Source organism: Podarcis erhardii (genome assembly GCF_964252035.2).
Source record: "Podarcis erhardii genome assembly, chromosome: 9".
In the NCBI taxonomy this organism is placed as follows: Eukaryota; Metazoa; Chordata; class Lepidosauria; order Squamata; family Lacertidae; genus Podarcis; species Podarcis erhardii.
The window spans coordinates 70,532,209-70,559,623 of record NC_138512.1 but is presented as its reverse complement, the minus strand read 5'-3'; the positions used below and the strand labels follow the sequence as shown (position 1 = coordinate 70,559,623).

General features: G+C 45.7%; 1 protein-coding gene across 4 annotated transcripts in view; it reads left to right on the top strand.

Moving 5' to 3' along the window:
• The window catches only part of SHROOM3 (shroom family member 3), a 234,543-nt gene that overhangs the window by 97,507 nt on the left and 109,621 nt on the right, over window positions 1-27,415 (top strand). Inside the window, exon 1 of one of the 4 annotated variants that reach the window (XM_081876600.1) lies at window positions 13,492-13,631. The exons of 2 other annotated variants lie outside the window; for them this stretch is intronic. In XM_081876600.1, coding sequence (XP_081732726.1) covers window positions 13,609-13,631 — 23 coding nt within the window. In that variant the 5' untranslated portion in view covers window positions 13,492-13,608. Of the gene's footprint in view, window positions 1-13,491; window positions 13,632-16,202; window positions 16,277-27,415 lie in introns of those variants that run through there. One more of the 4 variants, XM_081876599.1, reaches the window with a different exon arrangement.

The following is a 27,415-nucleotide window of genomic DNA, read 5'->3' as shown; positions in this document are numbered from 1 at the left end:
GTAATTTTTCTTTTTTCGGTTTTGGGGAAAAAAAAGATTACTGCATTGCAGGGGTTGGACTAGATGACCCTTGTGGTCCCAACTCTGTTATTCCACAATTCCACGCATGAGTATAAAGCAATATAAAGGACTCTTCAAAAGAACAGGCATGAAACAAAATAGAAAGGTAGCTCTTTAAAACTTTCTTTTTTTAATGCAGAAGCTGAATCATAAGGTGTATATTTACTTCAATCTTTTTAAAAAGTATATTGAGGAATTTTGACAAAGACTTGACTCCGTTTGCATATGAAGGGTTCCAGGTTTTCTGCCTACAGTCCCATGTTTCTTTTCAAGGCAGACCGGTGTAATTTCCCTTCTCTCTGTCTTTAAAACCTGAGTTCCTAATCCCTTTGTTCAGGACACATACCTCATTACCTGGCCTGACAGCATGCAGCAGGTTTTGCCCTTTAAAGAAGAGACTGCTTGCTTCTGTTCTGAGAAAGGAGACACAATTGCAGCTGGGGAAAGGTATGTTCTACTCCCAAGCTAGGTTTTATACACATGTAAGGTGTGCAAGTGTAAGGTGTGCAAGAGGTGGCGCTGTGGGTTAAACCACAGAGCCTAGGGCTTGCTGATCAGAAGGTCGGCGGTTCGAATCCCTGCCATGGGGTGAGCTCCCGTTGCTCAGTCCCTGCTCCTGCAAACCTAGCAGTTCGAAAGCACACCAAAGTGCAAGTAGATAAATAGGTATCGCTCTGGCGGGAAGGTAAACGGCATTTCCGTGCGCTGCTCTGGTTCGCCAGAAGCGGCTTAATCATGCTGGCCACATGACCCGGAAGCTGTACACTGGCTCCTTCGGCCAGTAAAGCAAAATGAGCGACGCAACCCCAGAGTCGGCCACAACTGGACCTAATGGTCAGGGGTCCCTTTACCTTTTAAGGTGTGCAAGAGGGATGTGGGTGGAGCTGTGGTGTAAACCACAGAGCCTGGGGCTTGCTGATCAGAAGGTCGGCAGTTCGAATCCCCGCGACGGGGTGAGCTCCCGTTGCTCGGTCCCAGCTCCTTCCAACCTAGCAGTTTGAAAGCACGCCAAAGTGCAAGTAGATAAACAGGTACCAATGCAGTGGGAAGGTAAACAGTGTTTATGTGCTCTGCTCTGGTTTCGGTGTTCTGTTGCAGTGGCGTAGCGTGGGGGGTGCAGGGGGTGCCGGCCGCACCGGGGGCAACATCTGGGGGGGCGCGCTCGCCACCTCCAGAGTCGCCGAAGAGCCTCGGGGCTCAGCTCCTTTGGGAGGAGGGGTCGGGCTGGGCAACCAGGGGGAGCAGCAGGCACCAGCAAGGAGGTCCGGAGCCGGAGCCTGGCCAGGATCGTGCGTGGGACGGGGCACAAGAGGGAGGGAGAGTGGAACCTGTTCCCCCCCCCGCGAGGACTGCTGCGAAGAGGCGGGAGGGAGAGGAGGCCCCTTGGGAGGAGCGGGCAGGTGGTAGGGCGGCGGCACCGGGTGGGGGCTGAGGGGTGGGCGCCCCCCTGCGCGGGCATCGCCTCGCCGGCCGAGGGGAAGCACCATACAAGGCCAGGATCCGGGCCCGCCCCGCTCTCCTTATTTGGCGCCCGGTTCCAGCTCCCGGGTGGCCTCCTCCCCCCGCCCCGCTCTCACTACCAGTGGAAAGAGAGACGGAGGTGCAGTGAAACCCGCAGCCTTTGCAGGCGCCGCCCGACCGGGGGAGGGGAGCGCGGAGGAGCCCCGCGGGGCCTGGGCCCGGCCAGCCGAGCCTCCCGAATTGCACCCCGCAGCCAGGATCTTGTGGCGAGGAAGGAGCCCAGTCTGCGTCCTCCTTCCCCACAGAGCTGCCGAGGGAAATCCAGGTTCTCCTGCTAGTTTCTCTTCTTCTCTCCCCCCCACTGCGTTGCAACCGTGCCCCCCCTCTCGGTGCACATAGCACGATTGCAATCTCTCTCTCAACCCCCCCCCCAAGTTAAACTAATGGAGCAAGCCAGTGCCAAAGATTTGTAGAACTGTGAATACCCCAGCCCAGGCAGCAGCAAGAAGAAGCTGGCAGCGGCGGCGGCAGGTTAGGGGTTAGGGGCGCAAATTACTTGCCTTGCCCCGGGTGCTGACAACCCACGCTACGCCGCTGTTCTGTTGCGCCAGAAGTGGCTTAGTCATGCTAGTCACATGACCCGGAAAAACTGTCTGCGGACAAACGCCAACTCCCTCGGCCAGTAAAGCGAGATGAGCGCCGCAACCTCAGAGTCGTCTGCAACTGGACTTAACTGTCAGGGGTCCCTTTACCTTTACCTTTAAGGTGTGTAAAATCACTTCAAAAACCTACTAAGAAGGAGAGAGTCTGATTCTGAGCATGTTTACTTGGAAACAAGGCCCACGGAGCTTACCGGGACTTACTTCGAAGTAAGCATGCATGGGATTGTGGCCCTAGCAGCACAGAACCAGATAACCTAAGGGACCGCATCACCCCATATATCTACCTGGCTACTTTGCTCCTCAGCTGGGGCACTGCTGAGAGGGCCACATACCCTAGAGGTGCACTTAGTTTGTCCTAGAAACTGGGTGGGCTTTTAGTGTTGTGGCTCCAGCCCTCTGGAATCTGTTGCTAACCTAATTTGGACTGGCGTCCAAAGTCATGATATTTTGCCGCCTACTGAAGATCTTTTTCTTTAAGAAGGCTTTCCCTGAGGAGTGATGCCGTTATTAATGAAACGATCGCTGTGACTCTTTAGGATTTTATTTTTTAAAAATGTTCAAATGCGTAAGAACACCTTTTAGAATTTTCGTATTTTATTTTAAACTTACTGCACAGCGCTTGGATGGCCTCGGGCAGTGAAGTCATTCACCCATTTGCGAAATAAATAAACGAAGGAATCCTTAAATTCCCTCCGGTTGCACAAAAGCAGGAAGATATCCCATGTCTGGCTAGGCCAGATTGCTTGTTCTCTGTGTGTGTGTGTCTTTGTGTCCTTCTTTCTTCAGAACTCAGCCACCTGCTTGCAAGAGGCATTTAGATGTTTTTTTGAGTGCCTTTCTTTCAGGGCATCTCGTATCTGTGTGCGTGTGTGTGTGTGTGTATGCCTGCGTGCGCACACATTTGTACGTGTGTGCCCTTGGTCCTGTGGCTTTGACACTGGGGCCTTGTTGTCTGCGAGGGAGACAGTAGGTTACCGCTCGCCAGCTCTTTCCCCTCTCCGTGCTTCGCGTCTGCGACTTCATTCTTGGAAGGTTTCTGAGTTACCCGGGAGATAGAACACGAGCAACATTTGCTCTGGCCTGAATAACTTCTGAAGCCATTCAGGCTGGTTTTGTTACGAAGGTTACCAAGGGACAGGAGGGGAGCATGAGAATCGTCTGTGGCCGCTGCGCTCCCTGAAAACCAGCGTCAGAAGAAGAAGCCGGAGAGATTTGATGTGTACTGGGGGATATTACGATTTACCAGTGTTTATGGACTGGTATTCCTGTGTTGGGAGCTGCCTTGATATGCTTAAATAAAACTATTTAAAATTATAATAAATTTTGAAAATGAGGGCTCCGCCTAGGCAGAAAAACCAGCCAAAAAGGCAGGAGGCACCACAATTATTCTTAAATAATAATATATTTATACCCACCCATCTGGCTGAGTTTCCCCAGCCACTCTGGGCAGCTCCCAATTGAGTGTTAAAAACAATACAGCATTAAATATTGAAAACTTCCCTAAACAGGGCTGCCTTCAGATGTCTTTTAAAAGTAAAATAGCTGCTTATTTCCTTGACATCTGATGAGAGGGCATTCCACACGGCGGGCGCCACTACCGAGAAGGCCCTCTGTCTGGTTCCCTGTAACCTCACTTCTAGTAATGAGGGAACCGCCAGAAGGCCCTCAGCGCTGGATCTCAGTGTCTGGGCTGAATGATGGGGGTGGAGACACTCCTTAAAAAAAGGTAAAGGACCCCTGACAGTTAAGTCCAGCCATGAATGACTCTGGGGTTGAGGTGCTCATCTGCTTTACTGGCCGAGGGAGCCGATGTTTGTCCACAGACAGACGGGTCATGTGGCTAGCATGACTAAGCCGCTTCTGGCGAAACCAGAGCAGCACACAGAAATGCCATTTACCTTCCCGCCGGAGCGGTACCTATTTATCTACTTGCACTTTGACGTGGTCTGAGGGATGGTGGACCAGCCCACGGCTGAAAAAGGTTGCTGACCCCTGAACTAGATGTTGGGTAGTTGACCCAGATCTGTGGGTTAAACCACAGAGCCTAGGACTTGCCGATTAGAAGGTCGGCGGTTCAAATCCCCACGACGGGGTGAGCTCCCGTTGCTCGGTCCCTGCTCCTGCCAACCTAGCAGTTCGAAAGCACGTCAAACTGCAAGTAGATAAATAGGTACCACTCCGGCGGGAAGGTAAACAGCATTTCCGTGCACTGCTCTGGTTTGCCAGAAGCGGCTTAGTCATGCTAGCCACATGACCCAGAAGCTGTACGCCAGCTCCCTCGGCCAAAAAAACGAAATGAGCGCTGCAACCCCAGAGTCGGCCATGACTGGACCTAATGGTCAGGGGTACCTTTACCTTTACCTTTACGGGAAAAGTAGGAGATGGGAGGATGGGACTTAACCCTTGCCTTCTGTTCTTCCCTTATGACCTCCTCCCCAGAGCATTTGCTCCTCAGAATGCAGCAAACCGAACTATAGCTGGCAAGAATGTGGCAACGGCTGCGGGAGAGGTGGCCAGAGGAAACGGGAGCCAGGAAAGGGGTTAAGCATCCTTCCCACCTACAGTTTTTCCACTACTAATTGCAACCTTCCTCTGTTGCACTGCAGTTGTTTGGAAAATATCCAACTTCCCAGAGCTGGGTCTGCTGCCAAACTTTTAGTTCATCCTTCAGCTCTTCTTTAGTGGAATATTGATTTTCCTAGAGTCTTGGAAGTGGATCCCTAGTCAGAGACAAAAGTCATGATGATTTGCAGATACCTGTTATATGATACCCCTTGACATTTCTCCAATGAAAATAGAGATATCCTGTTTAATAATAATAATAATAATAATAATAATAATAATAATAATAATAATTTTATTTATACTCTGCCCGACTCACTGGGTTGCCCCAGTTACTCTGGGCAGCTTTACAACACATATCAAAACATAATAAAACATCACACATTAATACATTAATACACACACATCGTTCTGCACTGGGAAAAGTTAAAATTGTGCCGAGTATAAATTAGGCAAGTAATGCATTTCCCTAGTTTTGCATAATTTATTCTGCTTTAGGTAACCAACGAGAAAAGAAATGAGCTATAAAGTCTCCCTTCACCACCTGTCAACCCTGGGAAATATAAAGCCTCTCTTCACAGCCATAAAGGCCAGAAAAGTTCTTTTTTAATGAAATAGTGCAGTCAAAATGGTTAGGTGATTCTGATTTTTCAGTAGGCAGGAAATAAATTTCTTCAGCTGTTGGTTGTGGAGCTTCTCCCTTACGTTGCTTAAAAACGTCTCTGAATGGGTTTATTCCCGTATGAATTCTTAGAAATGTAGGAATCTACCTTATACTGAGTCAGACCACTGGTCCATCTTGCTCAATATTGGGCTAATCTAGACTTCCTTTCGTGCTTTGTTTTTAAACAGAGGTCTGCTCTTTAAAGCTCTCTGTTCAAGCACCTTTTCCCCCCCGGCTCTTTCCTTGCGAAAACTCCCTCTTTACTGCTGAATCGGAACAAACGTCAACCCACAGAATACCCGAATTGCTATTTGTTCCAATTCAGTGTTAAAGAGGGGGCAGGGGTTCCTAGGGAAAGTGGCAGGCCAAGGGGGAAGAAAGCGCTTGGAAATGGAGCTTGGGGCAAACGATAAGTGTGGGTGAGCTCATCTTCAACACTGATGGGCAGAGACCAGGGCCGGATTTAGGTTTGATGAGGCCCTAAGCTACTGCAGGTAATGGGGCCCTTTATATGTCCAGCTGTCCTTTGTCAGCAACAAATTGTCACTGTTTTTTGTGTTGAATATATGCTATATGGTAGTTTATGGACCTAATAGGTATCTAAAGCCATTTGCACATGTTGCCCTGCAACCAGTCCATGCAGAATGTAGGTACCCTATATATAGAAATGAGCAAATCCATGATATTTCAGGGAGCAGGCTAGCAGGCGGGGCCCATTACTTACATCATAGGAGCCTACACAACACGAAACACTGTTGCTGTATGTAGGTGTTATTTTATTGTTTTTTTATCTTATATTTCAGAAATGTACATCCAGTTGTTTTTTCCTTTAAATTTTTTGGGGTGCCCCCAAAAGAGTGGGGCCCTAAGCTATAGCTTGTTTAGCTTATACATAAATCCGGCACTGGCAGAGACTCCCAAACCCTCTCGCACTTTGAATCCCAAATCTGGGAAGCCATTTTCCTGTTCTTTATGGCGAGAGCATGGCGGCCATTTTAGTTGCCGTGATCTTTTGTGATTTCGTGATGCGGCTCCCCCCCCACAAAAACAACACACTTTTTCCAGTATGGTGCCAAAAAACATGCATTGGGCCCCCCAAAATCACTTTTTCAGGGGGGAACCATGAAAACCATGTGAAATTGCAAGTGATCCCGGCAACCAAAATGGCTCCTGTTCTCTTGCGATGAAAAACAGGATGTCCTGTGTTTCCAAGATACTTGTGGGGTACAGATTCCCTATTGCAGATTATGGGTGCTAACATGCCTTCCTGGTTATGTTCCCCTCGACTTCCCCCTACTTCTGTTGTCTAATCCTATAGACCTGATTCCCACATCTGTAGAAATCCTGCAAGACGTGCAGTGGGCAAATTGCCCCCTATAAATGCTTAGGGTCACGCCGCTGCCGTGGCCCTTTCCCTGTGAGTAGCCCCTCGCCTTCTTCCACGTTTCAAAAACATTCATGTTTCGAAAACCAATTTGGCTCTGCAGGTTTGACTTTGTACCTTTTGAAGCCAGGTGGTATTTGGGGCGTGACTTTTGCAAATCCTCAAGTTCAAGTTAGGAAAGTGTTTGCTGGTGGATTAAACCAGCTCCTGAGTGATGGCAAGAGATACATTAAACCCAACCGGCTCGCTAATCCCTCGGGAATGCTTTTGCCATGTGGCGAAACATTATTGCTTTAATAAGTGGAAGGGGAGGGGGGTGAAAAAGAGTTCTGTGTCAAGATATTTCCAGAAAATTAATGCCCTCCACTTCGGCAGCTGGGGAAGGCCTTTGATCACGTTCACACATTCCAATCAGCATTGAAGGTATAATACACTTCTAAGCTCTTTCCTCGCGCACATGGCAAGGCTAAAGAGGAATTCAAAATATGTCTGATATAGGGAAACCTCTTAGGGCACAGCCTAGGTTAAGATCCGCTCCCAAGGTCCAAATTCCAGTTGGAACCTGTGGCCAAATCAGATGTTGTAATAATAATAATAATAATAATAATAATAATAATAATAATAATAATACTTTATTTATTCCCCACCCATCTGGCTGGGTTTCCCCTGCCACTCTGGGCGGCTTCCAACAGAATATTAAAAACACGATAAAACATAGAACGTTGAAAACTTCCCTAAACAGGGCTGCCTTCAGATGTCTTCTAAAAGTCAGATACAGTGGTACCTCGGGTTACAGACGCTTCAGGTTACAGATGCTTCAGGTTATAGACTCCACTAACCCAGAAATAGTACCTCGGGTTAAGAACTTTGTTTCAGGATGAGAACAGAAATAGTGCGGCGGCAGCAAGGTGGCAGCGGGAGGCCCCATTAGCTAAAGTGGTACCTCAGATTAAGAACAGTTTCAGGTTAAGAACGGACCTCCAGAACGAATTCAGTTCTTAACCCGAGGTACCACTGTAGTTGTTTATCTCCTTGATATTGGATGGGAGGGCGTTCCACAGGGCGGGTACCACTACCGAGAAGGCCCTCTGCCTGGTTCCCGGTAACCTCACTTCTCGCAGTGAGGGAAGTGCCAGAAAGCCCTCAGCGCTGGACCTCAGTGTCCGGGCTGAACGCTGGGGGTGGAGACACTTCTTCCGTTATACTGGGCCGAGGCTGTTTAAAATCCTGTCCTGCCCACTAAGCTCACTGGCTGCCGCCAAATCAGTCAGTATCTCCCAGCTAAATATACCCTGCAGGTTTGTTGTTCAGGATAAAATGCGTCTGGCGATGGGGAGGTGTGTTGAGCTCCTTGGAGGATATAAATAAATGATATAAGGAATGGTGTGGCTTAATGTACATAGAGATTCTACATTCCTGCATTGCAGAGGGTTGGAACAAATGGAGTAGAATCATAGAATCATAGAATCATAGAGTTGGAAGAGACCACAAGGGCCATCGAGTCCAACCCCCTGCCAAGCAGGAAACACCATCAGAGCACTCCTGACATATGGTTGTCAAGCCTCTGCTTAAAGACCTCCAAAGAAGGAGACTCCACCACACTCCTTGGCAGCAAATTCCACTGTCAAACAGCTCTTACTGTCAGGAAGTTCTTCCTAATGTTTAGGTGGAATCTTCTTTCTTGTAGTTTGGAACCATTGCTCTGTGTCCGCTTCTCTGGAGCAGCAGAAAACAACCTTTCTCCCTCCTCTATGTGACATCCTTTTATATATTTGAACATGGCTATCATATCACCCCTTAACCTCCTCTTCTCCAGGCTAAACATACCCAGCTCCCGTAGCCGTTCTTCATAAGGCATCGTTTCCAGGCCTTTGACCATTTCGGTTGCCCTCCTCTGGACACGTTCCAGTTTGTCAGTGTCCTTCTTGAACTGTGGTGCCCAGAACTGGACACAGTACTCCAGGTGAGGTCTGACCAGAGCAGAATACAGTGGCATTATTACTTCCCTTGATCTAGATGCAATACTCCTATTGATGCAGCCCAGAATTGCATTGGCTTTTTTAGCTGCCGCGTCACACTGTTGGCTCATGTCAAGTTTGTGGTCAACCAAGACTCCTAGATCCTTTTCACATGTACTGCTCTCAAGCCAGGTGTCCCCCATCTTGTATTTGTGCCTCTCATTTTGTTTGCCCAAGTGCAATACTTTACATTTCTCCCTATTAAAATTCATCTTGTTTGTTTTGGCCCAGTTCTCTAATCTGTCAAGGTCGTTTTGAAGTGTGATCCTGTCCTCTGGGGTGTTAGCCACCCCTCCCAGTTTGGTGTCATCTGCAAATTTGATCAGGATGCCCTTGAGTCCATCATCCAAGTCGTTGATAAAGATGTTGAATAAGACGGGGCCCAAGACAGAACCCTGTGGCACCCCACTAGTCACTCTTCTCCAGGATGAAGAGGAACCATTGATGAGCACCCTTTGGGTTCGGTCAGACAGCCAGTTACAAATCCACTGAGTGGTAGCATAGTCAAGTCCGCATTTTACCAGCTTCTTTACAAGAATATCATGGGGCACCTTGTCAAATGCCTTGCTGAAATCAAGGTAGGCTACATCCACTGTGTTCCCTTCATCTACCAGGCTTGTAATTCTGTCAAAAAACGAGATCAGGTTAGTCTGACATGACTTATTTTTCAGAAATCCATGCTGACTATTGGTGATCACAGTATTCCTTTCTAGGTGCTCACAGACTGTTTGCTTAATGATCTGCTCCAGAATCTTCCCTGGTATTGATGTCAGACTGACTGGGCGGTAATTATTTGGGTCCTCTCTTTTCCCCTTTTTGAAAATAGGGACAACATTTGCCCTCCTCCAGTCTGCCGGGACTTCGCCTGTTCTCCAGGAATTCTCAAAGATGACTGCCAGTGGTTCTGAGATCACATCTGCCAGTTCTTTTAATACTCTTGGATGCAGTTCATCTGGCCCTGGAGACTTGAATACATCTAAACTAGCCAAGTATTCTTGTACTATCTCCTTAGTTATTCTGGGCTGTGTTTCCTCTGCTGAATCATTTGCTCCAAATTCTTCAGGTCGGGCATTGTTTTCTTTATCGGAGAAGACTGAGGCAAAGAAGGCATTGAGGAGTTCAGCCCTTTCTGTGTCCCCTGTTTGCATTTCACCATCTTCTCCTCTGAGTGACCCCACTGTTTCTTTGTTCTTCCTTTTGCTACGAACATACCCATATAAGCCTTTTTTGTTGCTTTTAACCTCTCTAGCAAGCCTGAGTTCATTCTGTGCTTTAGCTTTTCTGACTTTGTGTCTACACGTGCTGGCTATTTGTTTGAATTCCTCTTTGGTGGTTTCCCCCCTTTTCCATTTTTTGTACACATCCTTTTTTAATGTTAACTCAGTTAAAAGTTCTTTAGATAGCCACCCTGTATCTTCCAAGTTTGTGAATCTATGATTACAGTCATACCTCATGTTATGTCTGCTTCATGTTATGTTCTTTCATGTTACGACCTGGAAGTACCGGAAAGGGTTACTTCTGGGTTTTGCTGCTTGCGCATGTGCAGAAGCACAAAATGACGTCATGTGCATGCGCAGAAGCGGTGAATCGCAACCCACGCATGCTCAGACGCACTCCTGCAGGTTGCATTCTTTTCATGTTGTGAATGGGCCTCTGGAACAGATCCCATTCGCAACCTGAGGTACCACTGTACAGTGGTACCTCGGGTTACATACGCTTCAGGTTACATACGCTTCAGGTTACAGACTCCGCTAACCCTGAAATAGTACCTCGGGTTAAGAACTTTGCTTCAGGATGAGAACAGAAATCGTGCTCCAGCGGCACGTAGGCAGCAGGAGGCCCCATTAGCTAAAATGGTGCTTCAGGTTAAGAACAGTTTCAGGTTAAGAACGGACCTCCGGAACGAATTAAGTACTTAACCCGAGGTACCACTGTACTCCCAAGATGCCGACCTTGGCCATTCTCAGACTAAGGTGTCCTGCTTCGAGAGAGAGGTTGTGTTCAATAGTAATACTTTACGTGCATATAACATGTTGGCCTTCAATCCTATGCACACTTTCTTGCTGTGGGCAAGCCCTGCTGAACCCTGTGAGACTGCTTCTGAGTAAACGTGTGTTGGATTGCAGAGTGTGTGTTCAGAGTGGTTCGTAGACCTTGTCTTGCAGCAGCCCTTAGAGCAATTCTGCATTCCAGTGCAGATGCAAAGCTGAGGCTGAGAGACTCAGCCTACAGTTGGCACCCCTGATGGCAGAGATGATGTCTGAACTCGGTGCTCCCTGATTTTTGGTGGGTTCAAGGACATGGGAAGAAAAGTAAGTTTGAGCAATGAAAGTGGATTAAAACACTCTCTTGCTGTGGTGTAAAACAATTGCACCATAGAAAATGCACCTTATTCTTCAGGGGAAGTGTGTGGAACAGGTCTCGATGTTTCGATTTCTGGGAGTTGGGGAGATGACCTAACCTGGGGAGAAAACAGCAAATACCTGATGAAGAGAGCACAGTAGAGGTTATATTTTCTGAGAATCCTCTGGAAAAACAATCTCTCAAAGGACCTGTTGGTGGCATTTTACCATTGTACTGTTGAGAGTGTATTAACTTATGGTCTCTGTGTGTGGTTTGGGAGCTGCAGGAAAAAAACAATGCTGTCCAGGGTTGTAAAGACTGCGGAAAGAATAATTGGGTGCACTCTTCCCACCTTGGATCAAATCTACGCTTCCAGGTTCCATAAGAAAGCTGCAAAGATAGCGCAGGATAGTGCACACCCCGGAAATGATCTCTTTCAGCTTCTGCCTTCTGGAAGAAGGTACAGGGTTATAAAGACTAGGACTATCCGCCTGAGAAACAGTTTCCACCCAAATGCGATTTTGGTTTTAAACGCAGTGTAAGGTAGTCTCTGTGGGAGTATATTGTATTTAAAAATGGGGTATCAGAGTTTTTAGGGGGCTAAACAGGCTGGGATAGCTGGGATAGCAGGCTTGTTGGTTTTTGAATGTCTGATGTAGTTTTTTTCCAATTTCGTTCTGTATGGGAGAATGACAATAAAGATTATCGTGTCATATCGTAAAAGAAATGGAGGTGCGGTACATATTGGCAGCGATGTTTTGGGAGTGGGAGAATTTCTATAATAGGGTTCTGTGGAAGAAGCAAACAGTACTAGTCTTTACAAAGAGGGTGGTCTCTCGCTGTGGTTAATCCAGGCATGAGATTCTTACTCGGGTTTCATGCCATGCCACAATAAAAGCTGTGCATGAGTAATTAACCGCATTTACTGCATAATGCAATAAGCACGGGCAACACACTGTGGTCACTACATCTAAAGCAGCATTTTGGTTTTACTGCCATGTGAAACAATGATCCTTCTTTGAATTGGTTACAGGACCATTGTTTGGTCAACACCCTTGGCTCCTTGTTTATCCCAGTTTTATATGGTAATAAACGGCGTCTATGCTGATCGCTCTTAGCTCGGTCTCATAATGCTGTGGTCACGTTTGCTGGGATGTCTTTATTTGCTCCTTGGGGTTTGCCTGAGCATGAGGCATGAGGCAGTGCATGCCCTTCTCTGTCAGTTTGGGGACATGGAAGAAGATGTCTGTTTCAGATACTACAGAATGGAGAGGAAAAAGAAGTGCGAAGGGATTTGCACTTCCTTCCTCATCTGCATCAGGACCGAATCTGCTCTGCATTTATGTGAAATCCTGCTGATATGGAAATAAGTTCATTGATGATCTGAGACATCGTCATTATCGATTTTGTAAATAGAGATAACAACAACAAATAAGTAAAATAAATTGGGAGGAAGGGAAAATATTTATGAATTGGTTTTTTCCCTCCAGTATGTACAGTGGTACCTCGGGTTACATACACTTCAGGTTACAGACTCCGCTAACCCAGAAATAGTGCTTCAGGTTAAAAACTTTGCTTCAGAATGAGAACAGAAATTGTGCTCTGGCGGCGCGGCAGCAGCAGGAGGCCCCATTAGCTAAAGTGGTGCTTCAGGTTAAGAACAGTTTCAGGTTAAGTACGGACCTCCGGAACGAATTAAGTACTTAACCTGAGGTACCACTGTATTCTGAAACAAATTTTCTCGCCAAATGCACAATTTTAAACACAAACTCCATTGCAAACTCTGCCGGATAGCTAATTTCAAAACTACACATTTGTTTTGAGAGGTGAGGAAGTCTGTCTGGCTATCAATGTTTGCAAACATCAACATTCCTCAAGCATCTTCCTCTTTGATGGTACACTCATATGGTACAGTCTTTCCCAACCTGTCACCCTCCAGATGTTTGGACTTCCGTTTCCCATCAGCCCCCAGCTAAAACATCTGGAGGAAGCCAGGTTAGGAAAGGGCGCATTATAGAGATTAAGCCTGGCCTGATTCAGAGTTGAAATTATCATCTACAATTAATTGCTCCGGAAATTAAAAGGAGAAAATCACCTGTTCCGAACGCGGCATTGCATGGAATGTCCCAGCTAGGGTGTAGCTCTGGTTTCTAGAGAAGCAGCAACAGAGCTGGCCATTACAGAACCAGTTCCACAAAGCTGCATCAGCCACCCGGTGTAATTAAAATCCTTCCCTCCTTCTTGCAACTGCGATACCTTCCAAGGATCTAATTATAGCTGCCGAGCCTCCAGATGTTTTCTTTTTGGACTTGATTTGCTGCACACAGAGAGAGCGGAGCCTTGCCGGCAGGGACCACTCCTTGTTCAATGGCAGCTGTGATGTTTGTTACGTTGTCACTATCAATCAGGCTGCGAGGAGGCAGGTAGAAAGGAGCAACTCTTATCAACCAAACAATGAAAAGACTGGGTCAAAAATGGTAAGCATAAGATCATACATATTTGGGCTTGGCAGCACTGATGGAGGCCACAGAAGCCACCTGGGTGGAGCCAGGAGGTTTGCCTACTTTTCATGGTCAGGTGACATGTGAAGGTGAGCCTTAGGAGGTTCGACTGGTGGTTAGGCATTGGGTAAGCCTAGATTTAAGGGACGCGGGTGGCGCTGTGGGTTAAACCACAGAGCCTAGGACTTGCTGATCAGAAGGTTGGTGGTTCGAATCCGCGTGACGGGGTGAGCTCCCATTGCTCGGTCCCTGCTCCTGCCAACCTAGCAGTTCGAAAGCACGTCAAGGCGCAAGTAGATAAATAGGCACCGCTCTGGTGGGAAGGTGAACGGTGTTTCCATATGTGCTGCTCTGGTTCGCCAGAAGCAGCTTAGTCATGCTGGTCACAGCCAGTGGCGTAGCGTGGGGGGTGCAGGGGGGGCCGGCTGCACCGGGCGCAACATCTGGGGGGGGGGCGCTCGCCACCTCCGGAGTCGCCGAAGAGCCTCGGGCGCAGGCTGTAGCAGAGCCCCATGTCTCGCGGAACCGACGAGCTGTGCGCGCGTCTGGGCTGAAGGCGTCTGGCAGGCAGTGGCTCTCAGCACTCGCCGTGGTCCCCGCGCATCAGGGCCGCGGAGGGCGCGCCAGGCAGCCCCTCCTCACAGCCCCGCTGCCACCGCTGCTGCTGCAGCTGCTAGGCCATGTTGCATTTTCCTCGCCTCTCTGCCCTCCTCCTCCTCTGGGCAAGCGGCATCGTTTGGGCGGCAGCGCCAGCGGCAACTCGCCTCAGAGCACCTGACACAGACCCGCCGCTGCCGCCGTGGCTACCTTACCGTAAATACCCCAGCCCAGGCAGCAGCAAGAAGAAGCTGGCAGTGGCGGCAGGTTAGGGGTTAGGGGCGCAAATTACTTGCCTTGCCCCGGGTTAGGGGGCACAAATTACTTGCCACGGGTGCTGACAACCCACGCTACGCCGCTGGTCACAGCTGTACGCCGGCTCCCTCGGCCAATAAAGCGAGATGAGCACCACAACCCCAGAGTCTGTCACGACTGGACCTAATGGTCAGGGGTCCCTTTACCTTTAGAGGTGGTTTATCCTTAGTTGTATTCCCAGCAGATCGGTTGGGGATGGGAAATGACTTTACCCAATTCCTCAGCCAAACCATTCATACCTGTAAGCGATCAAGTTGTGGCCTAATTGAACCCAGTCTATGTCTGCTGTCTTGTCTGGTTATTTCGAACTTAGGGAGCAATGGCGTCACAGGATCTTGGCACACAACTTTTGGACTGCACCTTTTGGTGGCTCCAGACAATTTAACAATTCCTGTTTAACAATTCCTGGGGCCTGTTTCTAGCAGTAACTCACATTACCCCTGAGCCGAATATTCCTACTGAGATCATAATGAGAGGAATAAAGTGAAAGATTATGAACTGTGGCGAGAGTGTGTGTATTAGTCTTTTGGCTGCTGTTCGGTTAATGTTTTTAATATTGTTTCATAGATTATAAACACTGTATCGATTTGTTTAATCAAGACTTTCGCTTCAGTTGTGGCGTTTAGCTTGTTTTTTTAGTTGTTGCTGAGCTAACTGTGTGTTACAGATCGCAACTGTTTCACAGATGATCTGTAAATTATTCTACACGACTCATGCTGTATTTGTGATGCTCTTATTACAGTGGTACCTCGGGTTACATACGCTTCAGGTTACATACGCTTCAGGTTACAGACTCCACTAGCCCAGAAATAGTGCTTCAGGTTAAGAACTTTGCTTCAGGTTGAGAACAGAAATCATGCTCCGGCGGTGTGGCAGCAGCAGGAGGCCCCATTAGCTAAAGTGGTCTTCAGGTTAAGAACAGTTTCAGGTTAAGTATGGACCTCCGGAACGAATTAAGTACTTAACCCGAGGTACCACTGTATGTTCTATCATGTTATTGCTATTTGCTGTTTGTAAGCCGCTTTGGGATTCATTTGAATGAAAAGCAGCATAGAAATACAGTGGTACCTCAGGTTACATACGCTTCAGGTTACAGACTCCGCTAACCCAGAAATATTACCTCAGGTTAAGAACTTTGCTTCAGGATGAGAACAGAAATCGTGCTCCGGCAGTGGGAGGCCCCATTAGCTAAAGTGGGGCTTCAGTTTAAGAACAGTTTCAGGTTAAGAACAGACCTCCGGAACGAATTAAGTACTTAACCTGAGGTACCACTGTATAATCAAAATCAAATCAAAATATTAATATATATATACAGAGCGATGTACGTGTTCTGATTTTGAATACCCAGCAAGTTCTGACTGATGCACAAATCCTCACAAGCTTTCATGAGTCTTCTTTCCCTCCCCTCTCTTACTCACCGTGGCCTCATAGTGCCTGGAGGAATGCTGAGGACTGCAGTGTGTGTACACGTAGTAGTAAGACCAGCAGCATCATTAGTCGGGCATGTCAGCCAAAGGCACAACCTGGAATCTGCTCTCATCTTTGCTCTGGAGCAGCTTCCAGACCAGAGAGTCGTCTCTTTGTGACTAAACCTCATGCACTGGTGCTTACAGGGTATAGGATTGCAACTTGCACTTCTGACGACTTGCCATGCCTTCCAATCTGCACTGTGTTCTGAAGTTCCTGGCTTGCTGGATGCCCAAATCAAGGTCTGTAAATTAACTTGCAGGTGTTGACATCCAGTGTCTGTGGCTGGCTAAGAATGCTTCGCTTGCCTAAGCATAGGACAAAACGTGCTTATTATTGAGTAATCCTATGGCTGTCCCGTTGAGTTCACTGAGATTCCAGCGAGTTTCGCGAGGCTAGTGTTTATCGAGATGCGGTTTTCAGATTGTTGTTTAGCTGTGAACCTAAGTGAGTGGCCCTGGACAGTTCCTAAGTCACAGGGTCCTTGTGGACAGAAATGTATGCTTGAGTGCCATATAATTAATTTACTTATTCATCAGTTGTGTGTGTGCAAATATTTGAATTTCTACCCTGCTTCTCCACCCAAATAAACAAATAAAATAACATATAGGATTTGTTATTATTTTTAAACGGACAATTAACACACACATGGTTGGCTTATAAGTTGTGGGTTGCAAGTCTTTTCAGGTTTTGTGTAACAAGGAGAGTTAACCAGAGAAGTCTGGGAAGAAAAAAAGCAGAAAGTTTTGGTCAGTATATTGAAAATAAGTGCACTGAGTTTTAGAATACAACAAAGGAACAAGTGGTAACCTTTAAAGCCTAACAAATGTATTACGGTAGAGAGTCCATAAAAGCTTATACTGTTAGGCTTTTAAGTGACACTTGATGGTGAATTGTTTTGATTGCAAGAGTCTTAACATGGCTAACCCTCTGGAAATTGCATTCCTTGGGAAATCTGAAGCACACGTGTGTGTCAGAAAGAGAGAAATCTCTGGCCATTTCCAAACGTCCTTTAGGGCTCTTCCAGGTGACATTATTATTATTATTTTATTTATTCACCTCCCTTCCTCCCAGGAATTGGAGCCTACAGGACAGACTGTGCATATAGGAGCCCAGAGTGGATTAAACATCCTTCCTGATTTTCTTGCCTAAACTTTACAAGGGGGTTAGATTGTGTCAGACCTTTATTGAGCATCCATTCTGATTTGCTTGCAGGGTGTTAATGCATATTCCTATTAGTCATTTGTTCATCGCACACTTTTCAGTGCCTTTTCCTATCACTTTTCCTCAAAAAGTTTGTTTTAAAAGTGGCTCTGTTGTCCTAGAGTGACAGAGTAGAAAGTTAATGCGCATATATGAGCTTGAATCTCTCCTGTGAAATACTGACAGTAGTTGTATACCTCATTTAATTGGGTTTGTCTGCTGAATTTTGCTGTTTTTAGAATGTGTGTTTCTGTGTTTTGCTGTTTTTGCTCTGTATACTTCAGTGCTGTGAAGTGGTCTATAAATGTGTTCAATATTGTTATTGTCATATTAGGATTAATAGTAATACAGATTATGTTGTTTTTCATTGCTCCTCGCATCTTGGCCTTATAGGGCTGCCATATGCCTGGAATTTCCCAGACATTGCCAGGATTCATCTGTCGAAAATGGTATTCAGGCAGAATTTCCGATAACCAGTTTAAATGTACGGAATGCATGTGGCAGCCCCTATGGGAAGTGTTTAGTTTTTTGCAAATTTCGGGGGGGGGGAAATAGCCCAAAAAAGCTCAACAACTTTGGCCAAAAACTTCTTGCAATATGGCAACCCTAGCATAGGATGAATCATAGGATGAATCAGAAAGTAGTGGGCAGAAATTTTTCTGCTTGGCAATCTACCCAAACATCCATCCACCAAGCAAAAAAGTCTGATCAATAAGGACAGAGAGTCACTCAAGGAAAGCAAAACCAACTTTCTTACATTAGCATCATGGGAGTCAGCTGGTAGCTGTCTTAGGACTGTTTTTCCCCTCTCAAAGTGGGCAAGCTGTTACTGAAAATGGCCTACCTCAACTGTCCCCAACATGGAGGCCACCAGATGTTTTCGACACTTGTTCTTGTTATTATTATTTGAGCGTACCAGTCTCTTAGGATGAGAGTCTTGCGAGGGAGGCCGCCTTTAAAAGTTGGCAGGAGGGCGACCATTTGGCAAGACATCTTTGCAGCTTTTATCCAGTCTTGGACCCCTGAAGCTGTTCTCGAACTCTCCAGTCGTTCCTTTGGTGATCTGTTCCTGTAGCTTGACCTGTGCCATGGCAAATCTTGAATAAGTATTTCTTTCTTAGACATAAGAACCTCTGTCATATTGCTTGGGGGTCCTGGCAGGTGGACCTGATAGGCTTTTGTCCTGACCCTGCAGGCCTCCACTTGCGTTCTTAAAAAAATTAAAAGATGAAACAATAAAAATAAAAAGACTTCCTTTCCTTCAGTGATGAGAACGAAGGGTAACAGCCACTGGGAGAGCCCCTCTTTGCAATTCCCGTTGAAATCAGCGGGAGCCATCCTAAAAGCACTATAAAGCTTTTGCATCTCCTATTGGCATTTTTCCATCTCTGCCGTATTAAGCAGTTGGTCCCTTACCTTTCTCACGCTGATCTGGCCACAGTGATCCATGCGACAGTCACCTCCAGGCTTGATTATTGCAACTTGCTCTATGTGGGGCTGCCCTTGAAGCTGGCCCAGAAACCCCAGCAGGTGCAGAATGCCGCGGCAAGGCTCCTTATGGGCTCCTTGCCATGGGATCACATTCATCCAGTGCTTTACCAACTGCACTGGCTCCTGGTGGAGTACAGGGTCAGGTTTAAAGTGCTGGTTTTGACCTTTAAAGCCCTATGCGGCCTAGGACCCACGTACTTACGGGACTGCCTCTCCTGGTATGCCCCACAGAGGACCTTAAGGTCCACAAATGACAATATTTTGGAGGTCCCAAGTCTCAAGGTGGTTAGATTGGTCTCAGCTAGGACCAGGGCCTTTTCAGTACTGGCCCCAATATGGTGGAACACTCACAAAAGACCAGGGCCCTGCGGGACTTGACATCTTTCCGCAGGGCCTGCAAGACAGAGCTGTTCCTCCTGGGCTTTGTCTGACCCTTATGTTTCCCTCCCCTTATGGTTTTGATCTATGGGCTATTATTAAAACGAGGCTGCATTTTAAATTGTATTTTAACCTGTATTTTAAATTGGTCCCCCCCATTATGTTTTTACTGTAATTTTACTGGTGTTAGCCACCCTGAGCCTGGCTCTGGCCGGGGAGGGCAGCGTATAAATAAATATTTTTATTTTTTTTATTTTTATTTTTATTTTTATTTTTATTTTTATTTTTATTTTTATTATTAGCTGAAGTAGGATTTGCTCCAAAAGACCTCCCATCCAGTGCATAGGATTGCCAGCAACCTAGACCATTGTTTTTGGTTTTAAATCAACCAATGCAGCTAGGAAGGTGGGGCAGCTAGTAGGACTCGGTCACCAGGTCTGGGCAACAACCAGAAGGGAGGGGAACCCCACAGCCTCAATAGCTGGCGTCGGAAATCGGCGTCGGAGGCTGGGTCAGCACTATGCATGGCGAGTTTTACACACAACCCCCTTCCCGCCTGCTTCCTTTGTATCCCATGTTTAAATATAAACTTTAAAGGATTTTGCTTCCAGCAAGGCAGTCAGCTGAGACAGTCTGAAGAATGGGCATATCAAAAAGATGAGTGATGTTTTAATTGGCTCGTTGAAAGGCGCTTGGCAATATCCTTCGTGAAACTTTATAAGCTCTTTAAAAGATTAATCCTTTGTGATTGCGGCTCCTTCCCTGGCAATTGCACTCGACGGATCGCCCACAGCCTCATTGGTGGTTCCAGTCCCCAGGGATCGTCACACAAATGCACGAAGGGGAAGAGGGGAGAACATAAAAGAGAAGAGAACTTCCACAGTAGAAAATAAGCAGTAGAAATAATCTCCGGCACCTGTTAGAATCTCACAGGCAGGTTTCAGCTACTTGAAAGGATATCATGGGAACAAAGCAATTTTCAGCCACACCTAACTATTGCAGCAAGGACTTTCCAGAGCGAAAAACTTCAGAGGTCTTCTTTTGGGAAATCAATAGGTAGAATTGCTTTTGTCTTGAGTCGCAGTAAGGTTACACTGCAAATGTATATGTGTGTGGTCCAGTCTGATTCTTTGTGGTATAAAATGTCTGCCTTTAAGGTCAGTTAACACATTAAGATCCCCGCTGCTACCAATAGTAATGCTCTTAATAATAAGCAAAGGCATCAATGATTGTGGATGAGCTCAAGGGCTCCTTCAGGCAACCAGTTTATCTAGCATCCATCTTGATATGCTTGCAGGAAGTTTACAGAAAAATTCCCGCTGTTTATTGCGCATTTGCTCTGATATGTTTGCAAGGAGGTTATAGAACAATGAGCATTCACCCTGATTTGCTTGTGTGTTGGCTGCCGGTCTTCCTGTTTAATAACTGCTTATCTGACACTTTTCAGTGCATTTCCCCATCACTTTCCTAACAGCAAAAGTCTGTTTTCAAAATTACAAAAAATGCACACACGTGCGCGCGCACACACACACACACACACACAAACAGAGTGGATTGTTTGCAGTAGGGTAACAGAGTGCTTTTACTGCACATACTGGAATCTCTCTTGTGCAAAATACTGACAATCTGGAGGAGACTACAGAAGTTAATTCTAGCCATGATATACCACTAGGGCTGGGCGGTATCTGTTTTTCAACACTGTGATATATCACCAGCTAAACATCACAATATATTGATATATCACGATGTCTGAAATAAGGATGGAGCTATGTAGAGGCATTGGCTGGCTTCATGGTTTTCCCTACATTGTGATTTTTGCATCACAAACACAGACACACAGACACACACCATGATTTGCAATACATTGCCAGGTCAAAAATTATGAAACTGATATCACAATATGGACTTCAAACAGGTTTTGGACAGTATATCAATATATTGCCCAGCCCTATATGCCATGACTTGTAACTTGCTGTGTACATAATGCCATTCCATTTGCTTATTACCAATGGTTATACAAGGATCAAAGTCCACACAGCACAGCAATTTTACCTACTGTTAATAAGTGCTATTATAAAGTTTGGCTCTATATACTCCCAGCCAAAGTTAACATTACCAGTATCATGGCATCTATGTTTATAATGGCACTGCGAAAGCATGGACTTTGATCTTTGGTTTAGAATACAGCACTTGAAAAATCAAGGCTTTGTGTTGCTGTCTGTCCTCGCTGCCCTTTTTTAAAAGAAGAAAGAACCTCTGGCTGCAGAAATAAGCTGAAATAAGTATATGAGCACAAAGACAGTCTCAGTAATCCTTTAAAACAGTCAATATTATTATCCACATATTGCAACATCTGAGAAAGGGTTGGTTTGCTTAAGAAGACCATTGTGAATTTGTGGCTGATGTGAGATTTGAACTCGCCACTTTTCACTTGCTACTCTTAGCCACCAGATTACATTACACAAGCATCACTCTCTCCCCTCCCTTTTTCTGTAGGGTTTTTGTTTTTTTGCAGAGAGGTCTGACCATTAGAACCAGTGTGGCAAAGCCAGGTTTCTGTTTAGCTGTGTAAGTTCAGGTCCTTTTTGCGTCTGAGTTCACAATATGAAGCATGAAGCATGAATCAGCTCTGATTTTTATATGGGGCATCAAGAGGGTGAAAGGGCTCATGAGGCCAACATGTTATCTCAGCAAATATGCCTGGTTGCAAGTTGCCTTGAGTTTCCTTGGGCACGAAAAAGCAAGCAACTAGTGTGATAAATAAGAATGGTGCCCTGCATGCATCTGCTGGATGGCCAATGGCGAGGTCCATTTGCAGAGGAGATTTGGGGGAGGGCTGGGTTGCTTGACCACCCATTCTCGTCCATTTTGTTGTTGTTTAGTCATTCAGTCGTGTCCGACTTTTCATGACCCGTAGACCAGAGCACGCCAGGCACTCCTGTCTTCCACTGCCTCCTGCAGTTTGGTCAAACTCATGCTTGTAGCTTCGAGAACACTGCCCAACCATCTCGTCCTCTGTTGTCCCCTTCTCCTTGTGCCCTCCATCTTTCCCAACATCAGGGTCTTTTCCAGGGAGTCTTCTCTTCTCATGAGGTGGCTAAAGTATTGGAGCCTCAGCTTCAGGATCTGTCCTTCCAGTGAGCACTCAGGGCTGATTTCCTTAAGAATGGAGAGGTTTGATCTTCTTGCAGTCCATGGGACTCTCAAGAGTCTCCTCCAGCACCATAATTCAAAAGCATCAATTCTTCAGCGATCAGCCTTCTTTACCTTTAATACCTTCTCCCTACCTTCCATCTTTCTCCTTAGCCGGGTTTATTTCTGGTCTCAGAAATGGCAATAAGCGTGAGAGAATTTCACCAGCCCCAGTTCTCCTTTGCATATGAGCGCTTCCAGAGGATCTGTTTATTGAGCATTCATCCCGATTTCCCGATTTGTTTGCGGGAAAGCTGGAGAATAGTGCATCAAAGCAAGTGATATCCAACTGTGGGTTTTCCCATCACTTTCCTTGTCTGATCTTTTGGAGAACCCAATTCTGTTGTACAGCAGAATTGCTAAATCTGCTTTAATTGCACAACCTGAACTTGCAACTGTGTGTGTGAATCCCCACCCCCACCCCGAAAATAATGGCAGTCTGGAAAATCCCCATATCTCCCCATAATTCATTGTACAGTAGCTGCAGATATGGGTTTGGGAACTCTGTCTTTGTTTCAGAATGTCTTTTTTCTTGTGCATTCATGGTTATTTGTACTCGTAATGGTATTGGGGTGGTTATACACAATCCTGCTTTCAATTTGTACCAGCAAAAGTTTTGGGGCGGATATGTTACATCGTTTCCAAACAGTGCAGGTCCCATTGGTTTCTATAGAAATCCTAACATTTCATACCACAAATGTTCTGGGGGGCTTTCGCGTCCCACTTTTGTTGCACTATAGCACAAGAATGCCCCTCCAGATGACAGGTAAATGTAAAGGACGCCTGAACGGTTAAGTCCAGTTGAATTCAATTATGGGGTGCAGTGCTCATCTCTACTTTGAGGCCAAGGGAGCTGGCGTTTGTCCACAGACAGCTTTTCCTGGTCATGTGGAGAGCATGACTAAACTGCTTCTGGCACACAGAGCACTGTGACAAATGCCAGAGCTCACAGAAACGCCGTTTACCTTCCCGCTGCAACAGTACCTATTTATCTACTCACACTGGTATGCTTTTGAGCTGCTAGGTAGGCAGGAGCTGGGGCAGAGTAACTGGAGCTCACCCCTTCACACGGATTTGAATGGCCCAAAGGACTCAGTGGTTTAGACGACAGCGCCACCTGCAAATGCAACTGATGAAGAGGAATGATGTACAGTACAGTATAAATCCACCATTAATGCACTATAATTGCAGCAATGACATATTGCAAGGTACACATGCAAACAAAACAAAACTAAACAAAACCTCAAAAGTCTAGAGGGGCCTTAAGTCTGCCCTGAATTATGAGGCAGTCAGTTGATTGGAGCAGGGTGTGAATTTCTGAGGATGGTCGATGTGTTGTGAACATTATCAAAGCCTGCCACTGCTGGCTTTTCCCACAAGAAATGCAAAGCCAGGGATCACATGCTCAACTCAGCAACAGCCACAAGCTGCTCTGGATGCAAATGGCAGCCTGATAAGAATCTGCTTTCCCTTTTACAGCTGGCTTGTTTATGTGAGGTGGAAGCTGTGATGCTGAGTGAAAAGAAAGAAAGAAAAAAGCCTGAAGGGATATGCTCAACCAGTATAGCAAGCAGTAGCCAGGACAAACATGAGAAGGCATCGTGCACGTGGAGGTCATTAACGTGTGTTTGAGTTGTTAACAGGGTTGCCGGAGAGATTTGACTCGTTTCGCATTGAAAGGTGAACCTGCCTAAGTTGCGCTTTCTGGAACAATATGCAAACTGAAACACGGCCATCCTTCGAAATTTGTGCTTCTCTAAATTTTGCAATGCGGTTCTCTAGCTAAGTGACGTCCACAAGAACGCACGCTGTGGGGTGAGGTGTGCAATTAACTGCACAGATTAGAAACTGCATTGTATTAAGGAAAATTGCTTCACAAAAATGTGTATACCGTGCAGAACTGAAGACAAAAATGCATATATCAGGGGAAAATCTGTATTGAAGTGCATGTGAATTTTCTCACAAGATGATGTGGAAATGTGGAGAGCTATTTTCCTTTGTTTTTAATTCCCTTACCAGGCATCTAGACTGAGAAAGCCTTATGTGTAGTTTGAAACCTGGCATACTGTATTGAGATTTATACTGACCCTAGTTCTCCTATTGAGAACACCCTGACAGCAATATTATGTGGAATAGGAATATCAAGTTAGCATTTATATAGCACACTGGAGCATTCAGGTTGCTTTGCATGCACTCTGCCCCTAATAATTAAACAACCCTGTTGTTTGCTACCCTTTTATGCTCGCGTTATCCCAGCCATAATTAAGACAGAGACATTAAAATCTGAAATGTGTGTAATTTCTTATGGGAAAATCAGTAGTGGCTCCCCAAAGTGGTAATTCTCAAATCCATCTGTCCAGGCTGCCCAGACCTACACCTCTAAGATTCTCCTTGGCTCAAGATTCTCCCCCGATATCAATATCATTATCATCCATAAGTCATCAGGAAATCATGTGTTGTGAGGACAGCTCTTCCTTAAGCCACTGGGATTGTAGGCTTGGCTGGACATTTCAAAAATATGAGGGTGTTACTTGTTAAACAGCATTGTGAGCAGATTCTGAAATGAAAACAGCTATTCTTCTTCAAAGTATGCTATATACAGGTGCTAAGAACTCAGTGACTTTAGAATACGGACAGGCCTTTGACCTTGACAGTATGATTACAGACATTTCTGCATGGCTCTGAAGAAATCACAGGTTGAAACGCCACCAAGAAAGGTAGGTACCCACCTCGTAAGGAAGGCTAGCTAGCAGCTACAGCCCTGGAAATGTATGACCCTCACTGCTCCCGTACCTCCCAGAAGCCCTAAGTACCTGTCAGTGCATTTTATTTTTATTTTTGGCAGTAAACAGCAGTTCAAAGAGGACAAAGCAATTTTGCAAAACTACCACTGCTGGAATTGGTTTCTCTCTCTCCCTCCCCCTCTCTCTTACGATTTGCACAGCAAATATGCCTCATTTGGTAGTAAAACCATTTTCCTAGCTGCAGGACCAGTAACCTCAACCTTCAGTCTGAGAGCTGAGCTGTGTTCTCATCATGCAAAGGTCTTATTTAATAGCCTCATAAAAGCTCTGCTATAAAAAAATCTCCATCCTTAGGGAAAACTGTCAAACACCTAGCCAGTCAGGTGCTGGGTCCATCTAGCAGTGTTTCCTACACTGACTAGAAGTGGCTCCTTGGGGTTGCAGGAAGGAGAGTATTCCCAGACCCATATGGAGACGTCAGGAGCTCAGCCTACTCTCGAGTAGGTCCCTGGCAGAGACATACGCCCGACTGGCATGTTCCCTCCCTCCTGGCTGTTCGTTTGGGAGCTTCAAAAGCTTTCTTCTGCCTGAACATCACAACTGATGCCAACTGACACCGGCACACTTAGGGATCTGCAGAGTCTTCACAGCTTGCGTGACAGACTTCAGCAACTCAGCATTTTGGCTAATCTACTTTATTTACATATAAACACACATGGAGCACTGCAACATGGCTTCCTCTCTCTCTAGCATCAGACAGCAAAGAAAATGAACAAAGGACAATAGTCCCACTTAATGGAACACAGTAACACAAACATCCTGTCTCCATCACTTCCCACTCTGTGGAGTCAAAACATATACCGTCATGTGATAGACAAAAATCCCATGACTGCAATCATGGGGCAGGAATTCTAACAGGAGATGCCAGGAGTTGAACCTGGGAAATCCCTGCATGCTGTCGTGTTCAGGGTGCTAGCTAGAGTGGGGTTGAACCGGAATTGTTTTTTGCTTGGGGAGCTTCCTTCCCCTCTGTTTCTGGGCCTTGTGAAGAGCAGAAAAGCACATTTTCTCTAAGAGGAGTTGAATATTATACCAGCACAGGGGCAGAACATGCATTGATCTGCAGGAGGTGCATGTATCCCCCACTCTGAATGTGACCTGGAAGCATAGGGAGAAGGAAGTTCTCATGTTTCTCCTACTCCTCTCCGCGTTTTTGTCTGAAGGCGCACTTCACAAATGGAGTTTGCTCACAATCTTAATAATAATAATAATAATAATAATAATAATAATAATAATAATATAATTTATTATTTATACCCCGCCCATCTGGCCACCCACATCATTTTAAGTTAGAGCTTAAATTCTTCTTAATTGTATTTCACTATTAATATACTTCTTCTTAATTGTATTTCAGTTCAACAATTGCTTTGATAAAGTACATATTTTGTTATGTCCAAATGGCTTTAGATCCATAAATTACCGTATAGCATATATTCAACACAAAAAACAGCTGAACATATGATTTCGCATATGATTTTCTGTCCTTAACCTCAGTTGTCTCTTGCTGGTGTTGCTGCTATGATATACTAATCTTTTATTCCAAAAAAGGAAGCATTTTTAAAATTTCTCTTTCTTTCTTTCTTTCTTTCTTTCTTTCTTTCTTTCTTTCTTTCTTTCTTTTTCTCTCTGTCACATATTCCTGTATTACACTTATCACACAGTTTTACAGATCAGCTATTCAGAGTTTTATTAATGTGTAGGTGTTTAGCAGCATAATCAATCCTCATTAACTGCTGGGATTTCTGCAACCTGTTTACTCATCCAGAGTTAGTCGAGTTCCCCCTATTTTCCTCATTCCCGTAGTATTTGATTTCACAGGGAGTGGCTGTTTGTTGGTTGCCACAACTTCCTTGTCTATGATTTTGTAGTTTCAGGCAGAGAGTTGTGAATGCCTTGTGTGTCCCAGGAAATGAGAGCTACAAAGACGCAGTGAGAATTCTTTCTCGGGCAGCTTCCGTAATTTTGGATCGTTCGCCTGCAGGTTGCACAGAAGTCTTTCTCAGGGAAATGTAGCAAAGAATAAAGAAGACGTTTTGATCAAGACAATGAGGGGAGAGGGTTCAGGGTTGCAGACGAAAGCTACAGTGCTGTGGATACTAACCTGAGAGTATGCCCCATTGAACTAATTGAAGCTTTCTTCTGATTAGACAAATTGTACAGTCAACTGATTTCAATGAAGCGCGGCTGACATTCTGGATCAGGTCTAATATCGACTACAATCCAGAAAGCATCCTAACATACATGCATGTATACATCAATATCAGTATATTTACTATAGCTTATGTGAAGCTGATGGTGTTTGTAACCGGCTGT